Source organism: Pyrus communis, chromosome 9, assembly GCF_041283825.1.
Source record: "Pyrus communis isolate YQ-2024b chromosome 9, ASM4128382v1, whole genome shotgun sequence".
In the NCBI taxonomy this organism is placed as follows: domain Eukaryota; kingdom Viridiplantae; phylum Streptophyta; class Magnoliopsida; order Rosales; family Rosaceae; genus Pyrus; species Pyrus communis.
Genome location: NC_142573.1, coordinates 10,492,005 through 10,511,038, shown reverse-complemented (window position 1 = coordinate 10,511,038; position 19,034 = coordinate 10,492,005). Strand labels below are relative to the sequence as shown.

The window sequence follows — 19,034 nt, the reverse complement described above, 5'->3', positions numbered from 1 at the left end:
AGTTTTGTTTAAGGATAACTTATGCATGATGATAAAATGTAGATAATTTGAATCGTTACAGAACTTGTTGATGTTACCTGTATATTCATTGGTGTAAAGAAATAGTTCTTGTTGGTGTAAATGAATAGTTCTTGTTGATTACACTTCATTTGCAATTTGCAATGTAGATGACTAATATGATGCTTGATAATGATGCATTTTTGGCATCTATGAGAACTCAACCACACCCAATTTGGTGTAGTTATCGAAAATGAATCATTTGCAACCAACCAACCCCATGAGACAAGTAGTCAACATATGCAATCAAGTGGCTCAACTTCTTTGTCACCCACAACTCGAAAGAGGAATAGGGGAGTCAAAAAGAAGACGTTGTCAAAAAAAGACCGCAGTTATTCAAGTTAATGCTTGAACAAAATGAAACAGAAAATGAAAGCATTAAGTAGTCATCATGTCCCAATCCTGTCAATGATAACTGGATTGACATGCATGCATATTTAATGTACGAGATCAATACAAACATCCAAATGTCTTAAAAACTATATCTCACATTTAATTTTAGTTCAAATGAGTATACATTTGACATAAACTAAAGTACTTTTTTCTTCCAATTTTTCAGGCACGGCGGTTTATTACCCTCATTGATGTTTGTGTTTATATATAGTGCACTATATTTTTAGTCATTGTAACTGTGATGGTTTAATGATTGTGGTTGTTTTTGGGATCTTTTTTTGTGTCTTAGGCTGAAGAACATGATGGAAATGAACCAGATCATGTGACTTTTTTCAAAATGACACACACAAGAGGACTTAAGCAACTCCTAGTTGATGATGAATCTGCCAGAATGATGGTAATTTGTACATTTTCACTTGACCAAGTTTATTTCCAGCAACTTTGATGAAATTTTATGCATTTACGAATGATTAAGGCTTTTTTAAACAGTTGGCGTTTGAAAATTTGGAAGTGGAGGTTCGTGAGCGTGGTGAAGAGGTAACAACAGAGGTTCGCAGTAGGATTTATGCAGAAGTGCTGGGCCCAGAGAAGCGAAATCAAGTGCGGGGCTTTGCCCTTGGAGTTGGTTGGGCAGATGTACCAGGAATTGTTACTGAACAACGAGGTATTTCTAGGGAAGTGAAGTATCTTCGGGAAGCTTATGAAGCTTAGAAACAAGCCACTACTGCTGCGGAAGAAAAAATGACTTGTATGATGCATGAGGCAAATGAGAAAGCGGAAAAAATGAAAAGAGAGCAAGAAGAAAGCATACAAAGGCTTAGGGCCGAACAAGAGGAGAATTTGAGGTTAGCAAAGGTGCAAATGGCTAAGCAATTGAAAGCCATGTTGGCACATGTAGGCATCAACATTGGTTCATTTGGAGTGGGTGCTCTACAAAGTACTTCAACTCAGCAGCAAGGGTGTGGAAGCTCACACGCTTAGATTTCAACGCGTTTCAAAGGTGGAAATGACAAGAATGTGCAGTGTGGACCTCCAATTTCTAGTGCTATGATGCATAAGGACTGCCAAAGTGAGAATACTGGTTAGTTGTCATCAAGTAGCCTTTGTAGATGTGTATTTTGTTTATATATTGCTGGCTTAACCATTAGTACGTTTGAATTGGGGATACAAGCTTGGATATGTTATATTTTGTTGTATATAGAGAATCCCGGGTATGTCCAACATAGGATAACATGTATTTTTTGGTTTAACATTTGGATGGGTTGTATTGTTAGGTTGCATGAATCGGTCTTAGCCAAGAACATGGGTTATGTAATATATTAACTTCACTATTTTAGTGCTAATGTTGATTTATGTTTAGTTTGTAAGGGATGATTTGTAAGTTTCTAAAATTTGGTGGAAATTAGGTTCTGTGAGCAACCTGATGATTTCTATATTTAAATAAAAATATCCAATTGTGCCACAATTTTTTAATTGTGCTGGAGTTTTATTGTATTTATTAAAATATAATAGTGGCACAATTTTAAAGTTGTGCCCTTGGTTTAACATTTATACGGCAATCTAAGCCTTTAAAATAGCAATTGTGCCCATCTTACACCATACATTCAGTAGCCTTTATTAGAGGTGAGACACAATAAGGGTTGTAGTTGTGCTTAGCTTTGGGCACAAAACATCATATTGTGTGCTATAAGCAATGGTGACGCCCATAGAGGGCACATATACAAACTTAGTTGCTGCACTGTTACTATTGGTCTATGAGCACAAATGTTGGTGCTTTTTGACCTCAAAGGGCACATATAATTTATTGTGTGCAGTGCTCGTTTTTTTTGTAGTGTCAAATATGTTTGATGACGCTGTCATTCGTTGGTTTCCCTGTATCTATTGGTGGTGTTTGGTTACTCATTGTGCAGGACATTAAAAGTGATGCATCTTCGGTGTTAAGACATCTATGGTGTTAAGACTTTTGAATTTTTGGATTCCATTCTTTGTTTACATTACTTTGGAGAAGATCAGATATGGTATGTGCAATTTTCAAAGTATGCTCTATTTCCACTAAAGTATATTGGTGTGTTTTCACTGCAGTTTCAATAACAAAAGAACCCATGGAGCGTTGTTCAACCCATTTGTTGGGGCATGTTGGCAGTGAAGACAATCAAAGTCAAATTTATATTGGTAGGCGGTGGGTTAGTTAAGAGTGTATGGAAAAGAGAAGTAAAATTGGACTACCATAGTACCACATATTCATGTACTCCATAGGTAATTCCTGAACTAAAACATCTGAGTTAGTACATATTGGTTGCATACCTTACGATGCATTATATATTGAATTAAAGTTGTAGATTTCATATCATTTAGTGGTATTTGTTTGTAAACCCTGCTTGGAAGAAATCCCTTCATTTGAACTGACTGCACTTTTTTTTCCCTATAATTTTTTTTTTTCTTGGTGCCAGACTTTTGATGAAACTTACAATTTATGAATTGATTCTAGAATGCTAATTATGCTATTTTCTTAATTTCTACAATTATAGACTTTGGTAATCTCATTGCATTTAGGTGTTGAAATTTCCAAAAAAATAAAAATAAAACAAACCGATGATGAATTATATGAGGCTACCGAAGATAAGAATTGTATGTGAGATCCCACATTGACCAACGGAGAGAGGATGATGTGCCTTATATATGCATGCTTCCCTCCTGGGAAGTTCACGTGAGTTTCCTAGAAAGAAAACCGTGAGGGCGTGGCCAGGGCCCAAAGCGAACAATATCGTGCTACGACAGAGCCGGTCTGGGATATGACAATTTGGTATCAGAGCCACTGTGCCTTTCGGTACGGATGTGCCAACAAGGACGCCAGGTTCCCCTTAGGTGGGGTGGATTGTGAGATCCCACATCGACCGACGGAGAGAGGGTGATGTGCCTCATATGTACATGCTCCCCTCCCTATAGCACGAGGTCTTTTGGGAACTCACTGGCTTCATATTCCATCAAAACTCCGAAGTTAAGTGAGTTCGGGAGAGAGCAATCCTAGGATAGGTGACCCACTAGGAAGTTGCTCGTGAGTTCCCAGAAACAAAACCGTGAGGAAAAGATAAGCCCAAAGTGGACAATATTGTGCTATGACGGAGCCGAGACTAGGATGTGACACTGTAGTTTTCAAGGAGCAGTATAAAACAAATGGTTAGGTTTTATTTGTTTTTAAGGTGTGCTATCCATTTTAATCAATTTAAAACGTTTTTTCTTTGATTTAGGGGCTATCACGATACTTTTAGGGTATTAGTGTTAGGTTTCGTTTAATGATTCCATTACTTAGTTGTTTTAAATTTCAACTTTAGTTGTATTGTTGAAAGTTTGATTACTAAATTAATTTGTAGAAATAGAGTTCAAAAGAGCTAAGAGGATACTAAGAAGCAAAGACTTACAACATACATAGTGACCATGTTTTGTTGTATGTTTAACCATTCTTTTGTGTTAATAATTTGTGTAGATGCATATACATGTTGGTAGAGATTGTCTACAATTAGTGTGTTTGTATATGTACGTACAACTATTTTCAAACATTCTCACAATGCAATAGGATCGTTTTATACTTTGGGTAATAAAAGTTGATCCCTTAATTAAAAAATGAGACGCTTGCCAAACATGTGGTTATTTTTTTCTTTTTTTCTTCAAGTGAAGCCAAACATGTTGCTTGGACATACATAAAAGATCATTAGGACGCGTAGCGTGCATGCAAAGAGGTTAGAACACACGAATGCTAACGAGCTCATTTATATACACACGAATGCTAACGAAGTTCTATTTAAATTAGTCCCTTCAATCACAAATCTTATCTGCCAAGTGGTTAGCGTTAGCGTTCAATTTAAATTAGCCCCCTTAATTATAAATCTTATCTGCCTTGGTAAATAAAATATGTTTTTCTCCCGTCAAATTTTACAATTATCTTTTTATTCATTTATCACATATTTTACATGGGTTAAAATTTAGAGACGTTTTGATATAGCATCTCAACTTTGAATTTCTTATACTAAACAGACACTGTCACATCTCATTCCGTATAATAAGATATTGTCCGCTTTGGATCATGCTCTCATGGTTTTGTTCTTGAGTTTCCACCCAAAACGCGTCTTACTGTAGAGAAGTGGACATTTACATATAAAGTACATCACCTCCTCTCTCCCGAACAATGTGGGATCTCACAGACACCCTTTTGAAAATTTGATTAAACATTTTTTCTAAAATTTTGGTGATCAATTTTAGTTTTTTAACAATTTCACAACTTTGGGCGGCAAATTTTGATGTCACAAGTTTTCTCACAATTTCACAAGTTTGGGCGGCAAGTTTTTCACAATTTCAGTTTTTTAGAAATTGGAAAAATTACACTTTAGCACCTCAGGTTTGAGATCTATTGTAACCTCATACAACTTCTTTAAAACATTTCATTTCATACATCAAGTACTATTTTATTTCAATATAATACATCTGTTACATTTTTCATCCATTGATCTGTTAAGAGCTGACGTGAATGCTACATTTGTGCCACATGATTGCCAAATTTTTACCACGTGACAAAAAAATAATTTTTAAATTTAATTAAAAAAAAAACACCCATTTTCTTCCATTGCTTCTGCCACGGGAATTCCACAACACCTACCCGACCCCGACTCTCCCACTCCGCCAGCAGACACCCCTTCCCAAAACCATAACCAAGCTTTATAATTTGAGTTGGGGCTCCCTGAATTTGTGCAATGCCAGCCCACATCTTCTTCTCCATTTTCCTTCTCCAGTAACTCCACAATGCCTGCAAGCTTCCCGACGCTGATTTAAAAAACCTCCGCACCAGAATAAAACCCAGATCTCAAAACCAATAAAATGACCGAATAATTGCGGACGAGGAAGGGAAGACCCTCAACCAATTCGAGCTTTGCACATGATCTTGGGTCTTCGAGCGGCTTGTCCGAACAAACAATTTGAGCTCAACGACAGTAGGAAAGCCGGACGGCGACCAGACGAGGCTTTTTAATCTCTCTCGCTCCATCCCTGCTCCATCTGATTAGACGACGAAGCCGACACCAGTTCATCGTGCTCTTCGATTCTCAAAATTCACGGCTCGACTCCAGTTTCGTCGATCCCCCATACCCATACGTTGGAGTGGAACGAGCCGGTGTCGTGCTCAAAGGTCGGCGATGGCCACAAACCACCGTGGACGAAGACTCCAAGGCCTCAATTCCTGTCTGTTGATACTTCTTCCCCACTAGATTTAGGGCTAATTTGGTATTGATGTTATTTGGAAAAAAGTTGTTTCTTACGTGGGAATAAGCAACTATGAAATAAAACAGCAGAACGTTTAGTAAATTTTTTTGTAAAAGTTTTTTTGGAAAGAAAAAAAAACAGTATGATAGTCTTTGGTAAATTTTTATGTAAAACAATTGTGACTGTTTGGTAAACTCTCATGTCATCCTTCAACTTAATAATTTTAGTATTTTTTATCATCATCATCACTACCATCGCTCTCTTTACAAAAATACGTTCAGAATAAAAGCACACAAAAACAAAGTCTCCAGAGGTTGTCAAATGATGTTTCTTTTGGGTACAGTGGACAGAAACAACACCAACAACACAACACAACTCGAACAGAAACAAGACGAGGTCTGGCTAAACCAACCCTGTCATCGCCAAGCAACTCCTGATACACAGTTGCACTAGAAAGCATTTATCATGTTGCTACATGAGTACCAGGACAAAGCATTTATCATATATTCAAAGCCCAATAATATTTCTCTTCATTAGATGAAATAATACATCATGTTATTTGTTCTAACCTCAAATTAAACCCTAAAACAAAACAGTAAAGCCAAAATTGGATGTTGCAAATCAAAGGTAAATTTCAACTTAAACTTCGAACGGATCTCCTTCATATCACAAACAAATCTTGATCATATCAGCGTTAGCGACGTGCAAAGCCACGACTGCGTCTCCAAGCTTGCAGAGTCCCTTTGCCTTTGCAAATTCAACTGCAAACTGTATGCTCTCTTCTGTGGACTCGGCATGAGAAGCTCTAACGGGAGCTGAGGGGAGAAGCGGCAGAACGCCACAGTAAACAAGGTCATGCCTTGCCGGAGCTGCATTGCTGCATGAGGTCTCAAAATAAGCTGTTGTTATCTCAGGAACCACCACGGACAAAATTGGCATGCTTGGCCTGTACTAGCCACAAGCTTCGCTGTGCTTCCTCCTTTCTTCAGCACTAAAATCATCGCTGCCTTGATGCAATTAGCCACAAGCTTCGCTGTGCGAGAAGTTGAAGCGAGCCACATTCATCCCAGCGAATGTTATAAAGCAGAACCCTGATGAAACAGTCCAGACCTACATAAGAAAAAGAGTAAACATTCTGGATATGATTCCACAATTGCATTTTGTATAAAATATTAATAATTTGCACATTGGCAAGTTGAATGTAATTATAAAAGCGCAAATAGAACTGGGTGTCGTCATGCAACAATACATCACAAACCCACCAAACTATCATGCATTATTAAACTCACTAGACAATTCTATAGTACATAAATCACCAATGATCATCTGACCTAGTGGCACCCAATCTCCACTTTCTTGGACAAGCAAAGTTGCATGGAACTACACAAGCAAAGTCCTCTAAGTAAAAAGCTTCCCATTCTAAAAACTATACCTTGACTTAGTTATCATCTGCTCCAGTGGCTAACAGTTGCGCATCTGGTGAATAAGCAAGACAATTCACATCGAAGTAATGCCCCTGCTGCTTCAATATATAACTCTCTGACTTCCACTCCCACACAAGCAACTGTCCAAGTTTCGCACACCCAAACGTCAGCCAATTTCCAAGTTCATTAAAAACTGCGGTTGTAATTTTCTCTCTTGATATCGACGACAAGTGCAAGCACACAAAATCAGGCATTTGATACAACCCAAAAATGTTATAGCATACAAGTATACAACTAATGTGTGCATTTTCTATGTGCCTAAATATATGTTCTTTGTCATCTGTGAAGCTCGAAAACTTTGTTGCATACAATTGGCTTTCCGTGGAGTATAGCAGGACTTGTAGTATCTAAAACTAGACATTTGGTACTATCCAGAAAAACTGTACAGAAAATTTATGTGATTCCGCAACACAAAAGAGCAACTTGGCATATTATCTCAAACCCTTAAATCATTAAGTTGTCCAAAAAATTGTACAAAATACATGCCTCTGGTAAAAATTTAGGTGGCATTTTCTCAATTTCTACAAAACAAGATTCAGAAAATTGACTCAAAGGTTGAAGACAACTTTACAAAGTTTTGGTAAAACCTCCTGCAGCATTAATCTAATAATGCATCAAGATAAATGCCTAAAGGAGCAATAAAATTCTCTAATATAACTTTTGACTTAGAAATCCACCAAAGATCTTTATCAGACCCTACTAAATAGTGTGCTTAGTTCTTGCATGATTCCAGGGAAGTAAGTGTAACATTGTATATGTGGATGTTGACACTGCCAAAGGCCCTGTTAAATTATAGGGCAGGAACATAGAGGAAAGCAGAGGGTGGCACCAACCTAAGCAACCATTGGGAGACACCACTACCACTAATGTACACAAGAGTGCAGTTTTTCAAAATATATCTTACTCTCTTCATCCCAAGAAGAATAGGAGGGAAAAAAGGCATCCCAAGTAGACAATAATAATGCATTCACACTAGACTATTCAATCTGCATTTCATTCATAAACCCGGACTGCACTTGTTTGAACTGTAAACGCCAAGAAACCACTGACATGGTTAAATATTTTGAGAAAATTACATCATTTTGTACCACTGACATTGCACATTTTTTTTAACAATTAAATTTCAATGTTTTCTCAGTTTTCCAATTGCTGGAGTTAATCCCAAAGAAAGCTGTGAATAAGCTTCTTCAGAAGAATCAGAACATGTTAATTAGCCCTAAAACTTACGCAATTTAATTTTAATGTGTTTATTATACGGATGTTCATCGAATAAAGAGAGAACGGCGGAGGAAATGGAAATAAAATCCAGAAACATAAACAACTTCCATTAAAGCAAAGAAATACTCTAATGAAAAAAAATGGAAGAGTGAGATTCTGCCATCTTCTATCTAACTCTTGAGAAATTGTTTTTGTTTGAGACTGTTCTTTTCACATTCACTCTTGATGCAGATTTCTGATGAATGTGAAAAGAAATCAGTTGTTGCCATCTTGAAAACTGTTCTTCTGTTTGAGACTGCTCCTCTTCTATCTATGAATGTGAAAAGAAATCAGAGGGGGTAGAGCGGGTTGAGTGAGATTCTTGATGCAATTTGGTATTTATACCACCCACCTTGAAATCCATCAAAATCCCTCTACCATTAAAATTCTAACAAATCTTTAGTATTTTGACTACACCTAGACTGTACTGATTTTTTTAAAATCATATTTGACTATTCATGGATTTTGTTATATTCTTTAAAATCCTACCAAATATTAATTTGACTACATTGTGATTTTAAAATCCTTTAAAATCATCTTATAAAATCCTGATTGACTATCTTTAGATTTTAAAGTCTATTAAAATCCTATCAAATCCTAATTTGGATGTTGGGAGAAAGATCTCCACCAAATCTTCTTCTTCTTTTTTATTTTTTTATTTTATTTCTTTTTTTCCATATTAACATTTAAAATAATTATTTTTATTTTCTTATGTGGCCTATTATTGACTGCCACATTATCAAAAGAGTGGAACCCACTTGCCACAACATTACTTAATAGTCAAAATTAACGGTTTGACTAATGAATGTATGAAATTGAACAAAAATATAAGTTTGTATGAAATTGAAATCTTTTAAAGATGTTGCATCAAGTTATAATAACATCAAAACTTGATGTCGGCTCCGACCGACAAAAATAGGCAATTAGTCATAATTGTAATTTTTTTACATATGGTGTCATCTATAACCGACACTATTACAAATCCTGGCGTTTTGAACCGCCAAAAATGTTTTAACCTATATAAAACCCCTTCTCTCTTCCTTGTGCCGTTGCCTTCTCCCTTCCCCAATGTTTTCTCCTTCCCACTTCAATCACCATGGATGAACAATTCAAGGAGTAACATTCCAAAACCAGTGCGTTTTAGATTTTTTTATTACACTTGGCTTTTGTTTTGAATTTTGATTATGCTATTAAATTGAGTTTATATTTTGAATCTTGACTTGTACACCTTCTTCCTTGTCTCTCTGCTCTCTCTCTGCAATTTGTAGTTTCTTGCCTGAGGTCGTCATTGGCAGCCGTCAGAACTTGAGCTTCTTCGAACGACTATGAACACGTGAGCTTCTTCGGAATTTGACAGCGAGAAATCAGAGTCGTTGATCTTCTCCGACTTCTGTCACCTCCGGCTAATGCACATTGCGTATGTATGACACCAGTATAATTGCATACATAAATCCAGTTTATAAACCATCATTTTCATCCTTTACTCTTTTGAAGATTTCTTTTCAAATCTGGAATTAGAACCTGATATATGTATGCATCCATAGTTTCTAGAGCTGTATTTCTCCGGCTAGAGGATTTGGTCTCTTCTCTTATTCCTTTATCTGCTTGATTGCTATAATCATGCCACATCCAGCGAATTGGGTGAAAAAAAAAAAAAAAAAAGGTTGGCTGCATCAAGGATGGGAATTGGCCGGTTAGAACACGAAATGGTTGGACATACAAATTACAGATTTGTTGATGTTTTTTTATAACAAAGGAATTTTGTTTTATTAATGGTTAGTGGTGTCAGTTATCGACGATAGTATAATTGTTTGCTCTATTCAACAATCTTTCTCAGTATTTAATGTCGCTTGTATCCGATGGGAGTTTCAATATCACTAGTATCCAACGCTAAAGTACTTTTGTCCGACACTACTGTCCTTTTTGAATTTTAAAATGCTTTTCGTTTTCTAGGCAAATTAAGGGAACTAACTGACAATTAAAGTCTTTTCATGACGCAAGCAATGTTGTTGGTTCTTGTATCTGCCACTGCAACCATTTCTTGTTGGTTTTTATCTATTATCCAACAAAAATGAGGTTTTTTTGTCGGTTTTCAGACCACCACTTACAGGTAGTTTTGTAGTAGTGTATTCCTAGGATACTTATGGTCCTTCAATGCGGATTAACCAGGCAGTTCCATAGGCTTGCATTCAATAGTATAGTCCCCCAATGCAAATTAACCAAGCATGACCATCTATGGAAACCACGTAATCAAGTAGATAGTGACTTATCAATGCAGATTAACGAGGTAGAGTTATCCATAGAATTCATATGGTTTTCTAATGCGGGTAAACACGCAAGATCATCCATATACCACACTACTATATGGTGCAGTCACACAATCACACATCACACATATATACCTCATACAAACCACTTCTTACATCAAATCCAAATGAATTGCAAGTGTAAGCCCGCACACACTATTGGTTCAATGTAACAATAGATATCTAGTCACACAAACATACAAGTTCTACTGAATAATTCTAACATGATTCCCAGCCCATCTCCTCCTACTGGCATTCGTACATGTCATTAACTCATCAGAAACTTGCCATCCATGGTCTTGATCAGAGAAAGTCCACGATCCTTTGGAAATGTGGCGGTGCATGCTTTTGAAGTCACCCGATGGATTGTCCTTAACCTTTACAATTCGATTCCAAAATAGTCACTAGTTAGAACAAATTAATCGATGCACATATACATTTTACAAAAATGAAAGTTCAGTTGACTATATAAAAAACGAACCTGAGATTTCTTGACGAAGTCATGTCCTCTAGCGAGTGTGGGTGCAATTTTATAAAAACATGCAATTTGAGAAGGGGTCCACTCACAAATGTTCTGTTACTAGGGAACCGCTCGAACTAGGGAGGACGGGGTCACTTTCAACCGACGCACCTATACACTAATAGAGACTATTTAATAAAACTCTACCAAAACGATTGAATTTGGGAAAACAGACAGCAGAATCGGATTCGGCACGTTGAAAAACCTAAGGTGGGACCTCAAGTTCCCCCACGCTCCGCCAGGGGGCGGCGGCCCCAATGGCCACGAGCCACCACACTCACCTAGATGGGTCACCGAAAAAGTCACCGGGGCCGCCTTGTAAGAGTCAAATTTAAGTGAATAAGAATATTATTAAATCGTAGTATTAAGTGGCAAGAAGAAAATCAATTAAAATAGAGATATTATTCGTACTTCAAAAATATCATTCGCACTCCTTCATAAAACCAAGGAAGAAAATAGGGGTTTTTGAACTTTAATCATTGAAGAAGATTAAAATTCAATAAAAACTTGGTGTTAAATTGGATATTGATTTTAGTCCTCTAATGTGTACTTAATCCAAATTCATATTATATTTTTGTTTTAATATTTAATTATAATTATTATACACATTTAATTCATTAATTTTATTTTACTTCCTCTAATTAGTGTACCTAAACGTCCGTAAAACAATATATTTTACTAAATTAGTGTACCGAAATGTTCGTACCTAAATATATTGTGGTATTGAATTAGTGGCACATAAGAAAATATACAAAAACATAAGCGTACCGAAAAATTCCGTACCTAAATATATGATATCAAATTAGTACACCGAAATGTCGATACCTAAATATATTATACTACCGAAATGTCCGTACCTAAACATATTATACTAACCTAGTGTACCGAAATGTTCATACCAAAATATATTGTAATGAATTCGTGGCACATAAGAAAATATACAAAAACATAAGTGTACTGAAAAATCTCTACGAAAATATTTTCTTATATAAGTTACTTACCATAATGAGAATTAAAATTTATAATTTTTTCATAAAATTAATTTGAACACCATAAAATTATAAATAAAAAGGTGAGCCATTGAATACATATGTTGGCATTAAATAGAGTCTAGGGATTAAAATCAATTTTTAATCTTGTATAAGACATTTTTCTAAATTTCATCTTATTTATGGATTAAAATCTAGTTTTTCAAAGAAAATATACTTGGGTAAGTGCAAGATAACATACATAGAATGCTAATATTTTTATACAAAAAAAATATTAAGGTGGAAAAATTAAACTAATCAAAATTTCGAATGCCATGATGGATACTATTAATCAACTGAGTAACAAATGAGCAAGGAGGAGGATTCTCTCCCCTTCTAATCTCTCTCCCCTTCCCTTCCCTCCTATTTGAACGGTTACGGTTTAGCCACGTCGACATCTTATATTGATTTTTTTTTTATAGAGACAATAAGACAAAAAACAATATGTGAGAGGAAAAGAGGGAAGGGGATGAGAATAGAAGGGGGGAGGGCTGTCCCTGAAATTGGCGCTAGCTTCTTATGGTTAATATGTGTAACTTCTTAGGATGGACAACACGTCTTAAGGGTTGCATGGTTTTTCAAAAGGTTTTCACAAAACTTAATGAGTCTTGCATGTTCACATTCGATCTGGACGCCACGGACGGGTTGCATGTTAAATATACGTTCTATGTTGGAGGTTCCAAGTAGAGCATACTTTAGGAAAACCTAACCTTCAAAATATGCATGTGTAATTTATAAGGAATTAGAAGAACTACGTAGGACTGTTAGGGTGACGGCTGAACCCTAGGTTTTACAAATTGACTTTCTTTAAATTTTTCTCTAGTTAATTTCTTTAATTGTTTCTAATTAAATTCGTTTTTAATATTTTAGGTCATAAAATCAACATCTTCCAAACTTTGTTTTCAAATAATTAATTAAGATTTGGTTTTTACATAAATTATTCATTCAATCCTTACGGAAAACGACCTTGCTTGAGTTGATATACTACAACCTTGTACTCTTGCAAGTATTTTTAAGTGTTTTTATCCCTACTTTTGCAGGTGGTAAAATCCCTATCAAGAAATTGGCACCATTGCCGAGGATTGTTTTAAATAATTTGTGTTTATCATATTGTTAGTTAATTATTTTTGTATATAACTTTTTTATTTACTTGATTTTATTTATTTTATTTTTATTTTTTGTAGGTTACAATTTGTGCAACAATGGATTGTGTTCCTCTTCCTGGATTCAATATACAACCAGGAGGACCGCCTTTATGGGTCACATTTGCATTTTGGGGTTTCTATGGATTTAACCCTACAATTTGTGCTCCGTGCTATTTGAAGCCCATGATATTTTGCAGTGTCCTGAGAGAATATTTTCATGAGTTTGTCCAGATGCATATCGATATGACAACTGACTCAAAAAGGCATTGGAACAATCCCTATTCAAAGTCTTGAGCAGTATTTTGAGAAGTTTAATGTGCCACAAAAGCTTTCGGTGGAAGACAAACTCTCTAAATTGTTGGAATCCACTGAGTTGTACATTGAAAGAACTAATCAAGAATTTTAGATTCAACCATTAATAAACTGTGGGAAAAGCTATGATGATCAAGAGGAAATTGGTGTAGAAATGGAAGAGCAATCTGCCAGCCAGTCATGCCCCAAGGGAGGAAACACCACCTGCTGATCATGAAACAATTTCCCCATAATCTTCTCATCCCCAAGTTTATGTGCCATCAGAACCCTTCCCAACAGGGCTGCACGAATGCACAAGAATTGATATGTTAGAAGTTGTTGATTCAAAATCAGTATATCAGACATCACATGATCAACTTTTGACAACTCTGACCATTTTGGATTCGGAGCAACCGGCTACTGATTAGAAAATTTTGGTTGCTGAATTAGACACGCAAACATCACAATTCATCAAATTTAAAGAAAATTAGGATCAATTCCATAACAGCCAAATTTCTCGTAGAGAAATTCTGCCAGTTCAGAGGTTGTGGGTGTTAAATACAAGGTTCAAGGCAGCTCGACGTAAACATAAACCTCACTGGAAACAGCCTTATTTGATCACAAAGATTCATTCACATAGAAGGGCAATTATGAAGAATTCAACCACTGATAAACAACAACTCATTCCATACCTACTGTTGCCGTATGATGCTATCAAGAAGTGGTTAACTCTAAGGGAACAAGTGACGTGATCTTCAATTCTTTCCTCTACGTCTAGCTATAAACGTTAACTAAAACGTTAATTGGGAGGCAACCCAATTTTTCTAACTCTTTTCTTTTTATTTCGTTCATTTTATTCTCCTGTTTTTATTCCTAGTTTTGCCTAATCAGCAGTGATTCTCACATCAAACGGTAGAGTTTTGGCATTGGGCATGGTGATTAGTTGGTTTCGTAGCTTTCTCAGCTCGGGTTAATAAGTCCTTAAAGGTGTTCTACACCTAATTCCCTAAAGCCTTTGTGGTTTGGGAGTCATTGACCTAAAGCTCGTTACATGGGTTGGATCGAAAGCTTAAGGGAACTAACATTGCACGACCACTACTATTACTAGAGAAAAAAAAAAGATTCGAAAAAAAAAAAGGAAAAAAAAAGAGAAAAAGAGAAAAAAATAATATGTAAAGTACTAATGTGTGGAATAAAAAGGACGAAAGGTAAGAGTTTTAATTGAGTCTTCTTAATTATGTTGGTTCACTTTACACCGAAGGAAATTTGTGAATTCTTTTCTAATTGATTTTAAATGGCTTAAACTCTGTGGTGGGATTTGTTGGAACTTTTGGAAAGATGTTCTAATTTTTAATGTTTTCTATGGACTGTAACTTGAAGATGAAAATTTTGTCTTAGTTGAGTTTTAATAAAGTTTCTAGTTTGTTAGTTTTTATTTTTGTTTTCTAGTTTTGTTTTGCTTGAGGACAAACAAAAAGCTAAGTTTGGGGGTATTTGATGAGTCCATTTTATACCATATATTTTACCCTAATCTTAGTATTAATTTATTGGTTATTTTGGTAGAATTTTGATATTTTGTTATGTATTTTTAATATAAGACATTCGACTTCTTATGGAGTGAAAAATGATCAAAAGGATGAATTTTAGAGTGATTCCAATTGAAGAATGTTCGTGAGTCTTTCAAGATGATTGTATCAAAATTTCAGATTTTTCTACCAAGTTGTTTGACTGTGGCAATGAAATAAAGGCCCAGCGCGCAACTTTCCCAAATTGACGTTTCTAGACGTTTTGGATATTTTGGAGGTCAAGATGGCGTATTTTGAGGAAGATTCCTTCTGAGAATTTGTAGGGGACGTCTTTAGCTTTCAAAAGAGATATTTTGGGACCAAATTGGAGTTGATTTGGTCAGTCAAAAGTGTGATTTTCTGATAACTCCGAATTCTAGTTCAAATAGGAAACCTTTTATTTTCTGTTTTATCATTTAATTATGTTTACTAGTTTTCTTCTAATACCTTTTCAAGGTAGGATTTTATTTTGTAGTAGTATAAATAAGGTTTTTTAGCCATTAGGTTAGAGAGGAGAAGAACGCACACACTACTGTGACATCCCACATCGCCCAAGGGAGTGATCTTTATATGTATATTCTCATTCCTACCTAGCACGAGGCCTTTTGGGAGCTCACTAGCTTAGGGTTCCATGGGAACTCTGAAGTTAAGCGAGTAGCGCGCGAGAGTATTCCCAGGATGAGTGACCCATCGGGAAGTTCTCGTGTGAGTTCCCAGAAACAAAACCGTGAGGGCGTGGTCGGGGCCCAAAGTGGACAATATGGTGCTATGGTGGTGAAGCAGGCCCGGGAAGTGATCCGCCCGGGCCTGGATGTGATAAATTGGTATCAGAGCCTAACCCTGGTCGCGTGTGTGCCGACGAGGACATCGGGCCCCTAAGGGGGGTGGATTGTGACATCCCACATCGCCCAGGGGAGTGATCCTTATATGTATATTCTCATTCCTACCTAGCACGAGGCCTTTTGGGAGCTCACTGGCTTAGGGTTCCATGGGAACTCTGAAGTTAAGCGAGTAGCGCGCGAGAGTATTCCTAGGATGAGTGACCCATCGGGAAGTTCTCGTGTGAGTTCCCAGAAACAAAACCATGAGGGCGTGGTCGGGGCCCAAAGTGGACAATATGGTGCTATGGTGGTGAAGCAGGCCCGGGAAGTGATCCGCCCGGGCCTGGATGTGATAAATTGGTATCAGAGCCTAACCCTGGTCGCGTGTGTGCCGACGAGGACGTCGGGCCCCTAAGGGGGGTGGATTGTGACATCCCACATCACCCAGGGGAGTGATCCTTATATGTATATTCTCATCCCTACCTAGCACGGGGCCTTTTGGGAGCTCACTGGCTTCGGGTTCCATGGGAACTCCGATGTTAAGCGAGTAACGCACGAGAGCATTCCTAGGATGGGTGATCCATTGGGAAGTTCTCGTGTGAGTTCCCAGAAACAAAATCGTGAGGGCGTGGTCGGGGCCCAAAGCGGACAATGTCGTGTTACGGTGATGGAGTGGGCCCGGAAAGTGATTCCCCCCGAGCCGGGATGTGACACTACTTTAGAAGATTTAAGTTTATTTTCAAGGTGTTTTCTATCCATATTTTTAATAATATTTTGTTTTATAGTTGTTCGTAACTAGTTTCGTTTGCTAAGGTGAGGCCACGAGCCTTAGCAAGAATATGTAGTTTCTTTTCAATTTGCTTATGATATTATGCATGTAGATTTTGAATTGTTAATCATTGTGCTTTAAACTATCTATTTTTCTTGATAATTGGCACTATTAGGATATATAGAAAAGTAATTTGATGTAATTTTGGCGAAGGGCTGTCCCTGAAATTGGCGCTGGCTTCTTGTGGTTAATATGTGTAACTTCTTAGGATGGACGACACGTCTTAAGGGTTGCATGGTTTTTCAAAAGGTTTTCACAAAACTTAATGAGTCTTACATGTTCACATTCGATCTGGACGCCATGGACGGGTTGCATGTTAGATATACGTTCTATGTTGAAGGTTCCAAGTAGGGCATACTTTAGGAAAACCTAACCTTCAAAATATGCATGTGTAATTCATAAGGAATTAGAAGAACTATGTATGATTGTTATGGTGACGGCTGAACCCTAGGTTTTACAATTTGACTTTCTTTAAATTGTTCTCAAGTTAATTTCTTTAATTGTTTTTAATTAAATTCGTTTTTAATATTTTAGGTCATAAAATCAACATCTTCCAAACTTTGTTTTCAAATAATTAATTAAGATTCGGTTTTTACATAAATTATTCATTCAATCCCTGCGGAAAACGACCTTACTTGAGCTGCTATACTACGACAACATTGTACTCTTGCAAGTATTTTTAAGTGTTTTTATCCCTATTTTTGCAGGTGGTGAAATTCCTATCAATGGCCGATTCTGGAGAAGGTTCTGGCAAAAAGAAACTTGTACTGCGATCAGAGACATATCGACGGAAGCAAGTGCTGTACTTTGAAGGTAAAAATATGGTTGAGGCGTACGCTGAATTTAGGTATGACATTGAGAATTTGGTGCGGAGGGATTATTCTGCCAAGTTTAAGTCTTGGAAAAAGGTCCCTGAGGAGTTGAAGAAATCCATGTTAAGGGAGTTATCGGTAAGTTTGTTGTAAATAATGAACAACTATTTTTGTTAAAACGTGATATTTTTTAAATTACTAATTTATTGTTATTGGCATTAATGTAGGTTCATTGGGATGTTGATGAAACCGATGAGAAGCAACGAATTTATGTGGATGGGCCTTTCAAGCAGACTTTCTGGCAGTGGAAGATCGATGTGTTGCGGGCGAGGGAGGATTGAAGTTGAGGAGGGTTGTTTTTGACACACCTCGATCCAAAATTTGGGGCGTGTTGGCATAGCCGAAGCGTATGAGAGCAATCCCATGATCGGTGACCCACTAGGAAGTTCTCATGTGAATTCCCAGAAACAAAACCGTGAGGGCTAGGTCAGGGCCCAAAGCGGACAATATTGTGCTATGGTGGAGTCGAGCCCAGGATGTTATAGTTTTATTTTTTATTTTTTATTTTTTTTAAATAAGATTGTTTAATTAGGTTTGAGTTTTTGATTTATAATAAAATAAAAATTTACAATATATACAAATAAAACATAAAAACAAATTAAAAAAATATGCATTGTGCGACAATACATGTTTTCGTCGTGTAATTTGTTGAAAAGAATAAATTATAAAGTAAAGGAAATAAAATAAAAAAAAAGTAAACTTGCGTGACGAATGCTTCTTTTTTTGTCATACAAATGTTATTTGCGCGACAAAGACTATGTTAGTCATGCAAAGGACTTTTGCGCGATGAAAACCTTGTTCATCGCGCAAATTCATTCGTCCAAAAGTGAACTTTTTAATTTGGATTTAGCCATGTGCAGAGGCAAACTGCAAAAAAAAATTGCAGATTGTACCTCTGCACCTATCCCTTCGATTCTGCTCAATCTGGCATCTGTCATTTCCATTTTCTCTCAATTTCATCACCTAATACTCCATCCATCTTCTTTTCTAAGTTGATTGAGCTATCTGAGTGAGTCTGGTAAGCGTTTTTTTTTTTTTTATTTGTTAGGGTAAAAGGATTAATATAAATTCATACTAACGCCATTAATTTCGTTGTCTATAGGGATATTGTGCATGATTAGCGATTGGTGGAGAATGATTGAGAAGGTATTTTCTTCGTTTTATTTTTTAAAAATATCAAATTAATTAAATTATGTTGAACTTAGTTTGTTATGTT

At 36.5% G+C, this 19,034-nt stretch overlaps 1 protein-coding gene and 1 long non-coding RNA gene across 2 annotated transcripts; one reads left to right on the top strand and one right to left on the bottom strand.

The window, feature by feature from the left end:
• Positions 1-6,204: 6,204 nt before the first annotated feature.
• LOC137741124 (uncharacterized) lies at positions 6,205-7,267 on the bottom strand. Its single transcript, XR_011069219.2, has 2 exons — positions 7,133-7,267; positions 6,205-6,810 (listed from the first exon to the last, which is right to left on the bottom strand). It is a non-coding gene; the product is annotated as an uncharacterized LOC137741124 (long non-coding RNA).
• Positions 7,268-17,671: 10,404 nt separating this feature from the next.
• Positions 17,672-18,099, top strand: LOC148694228 (uncharacterized). The gene is made up of 2 exons (XM_088700140.1): positions 17,672-17,896; positions 17,986-18,099. Exons 1-2 carry the CDS (start codon positions 17,672-17,674, stop codon positions 18,097-18,099), a joined length of 339 nt encoding a protein of 112 aa, XP_088556266.1.
• Positions 18,100-19,034: the final 935 nt, after the last annotated feature.

Excerpts from the sequence above, each read along its gene's own strand:
- LOC148694228 (XM_088700140.1), top strand. The coding sequence starts at position 17,672 with ATGGCCGATTCTGGAGAAGGTTCTGGCAAAAAGAAACTTGTACTGCGA. Across the intron at positions 17,897-17,985 it reads CCATGTTAAGGGAGTTATCG|GTTCATTGGGATGTTGATGA; the intron begins GTAAGTTTGTTG and ends GCATTAATGTAG.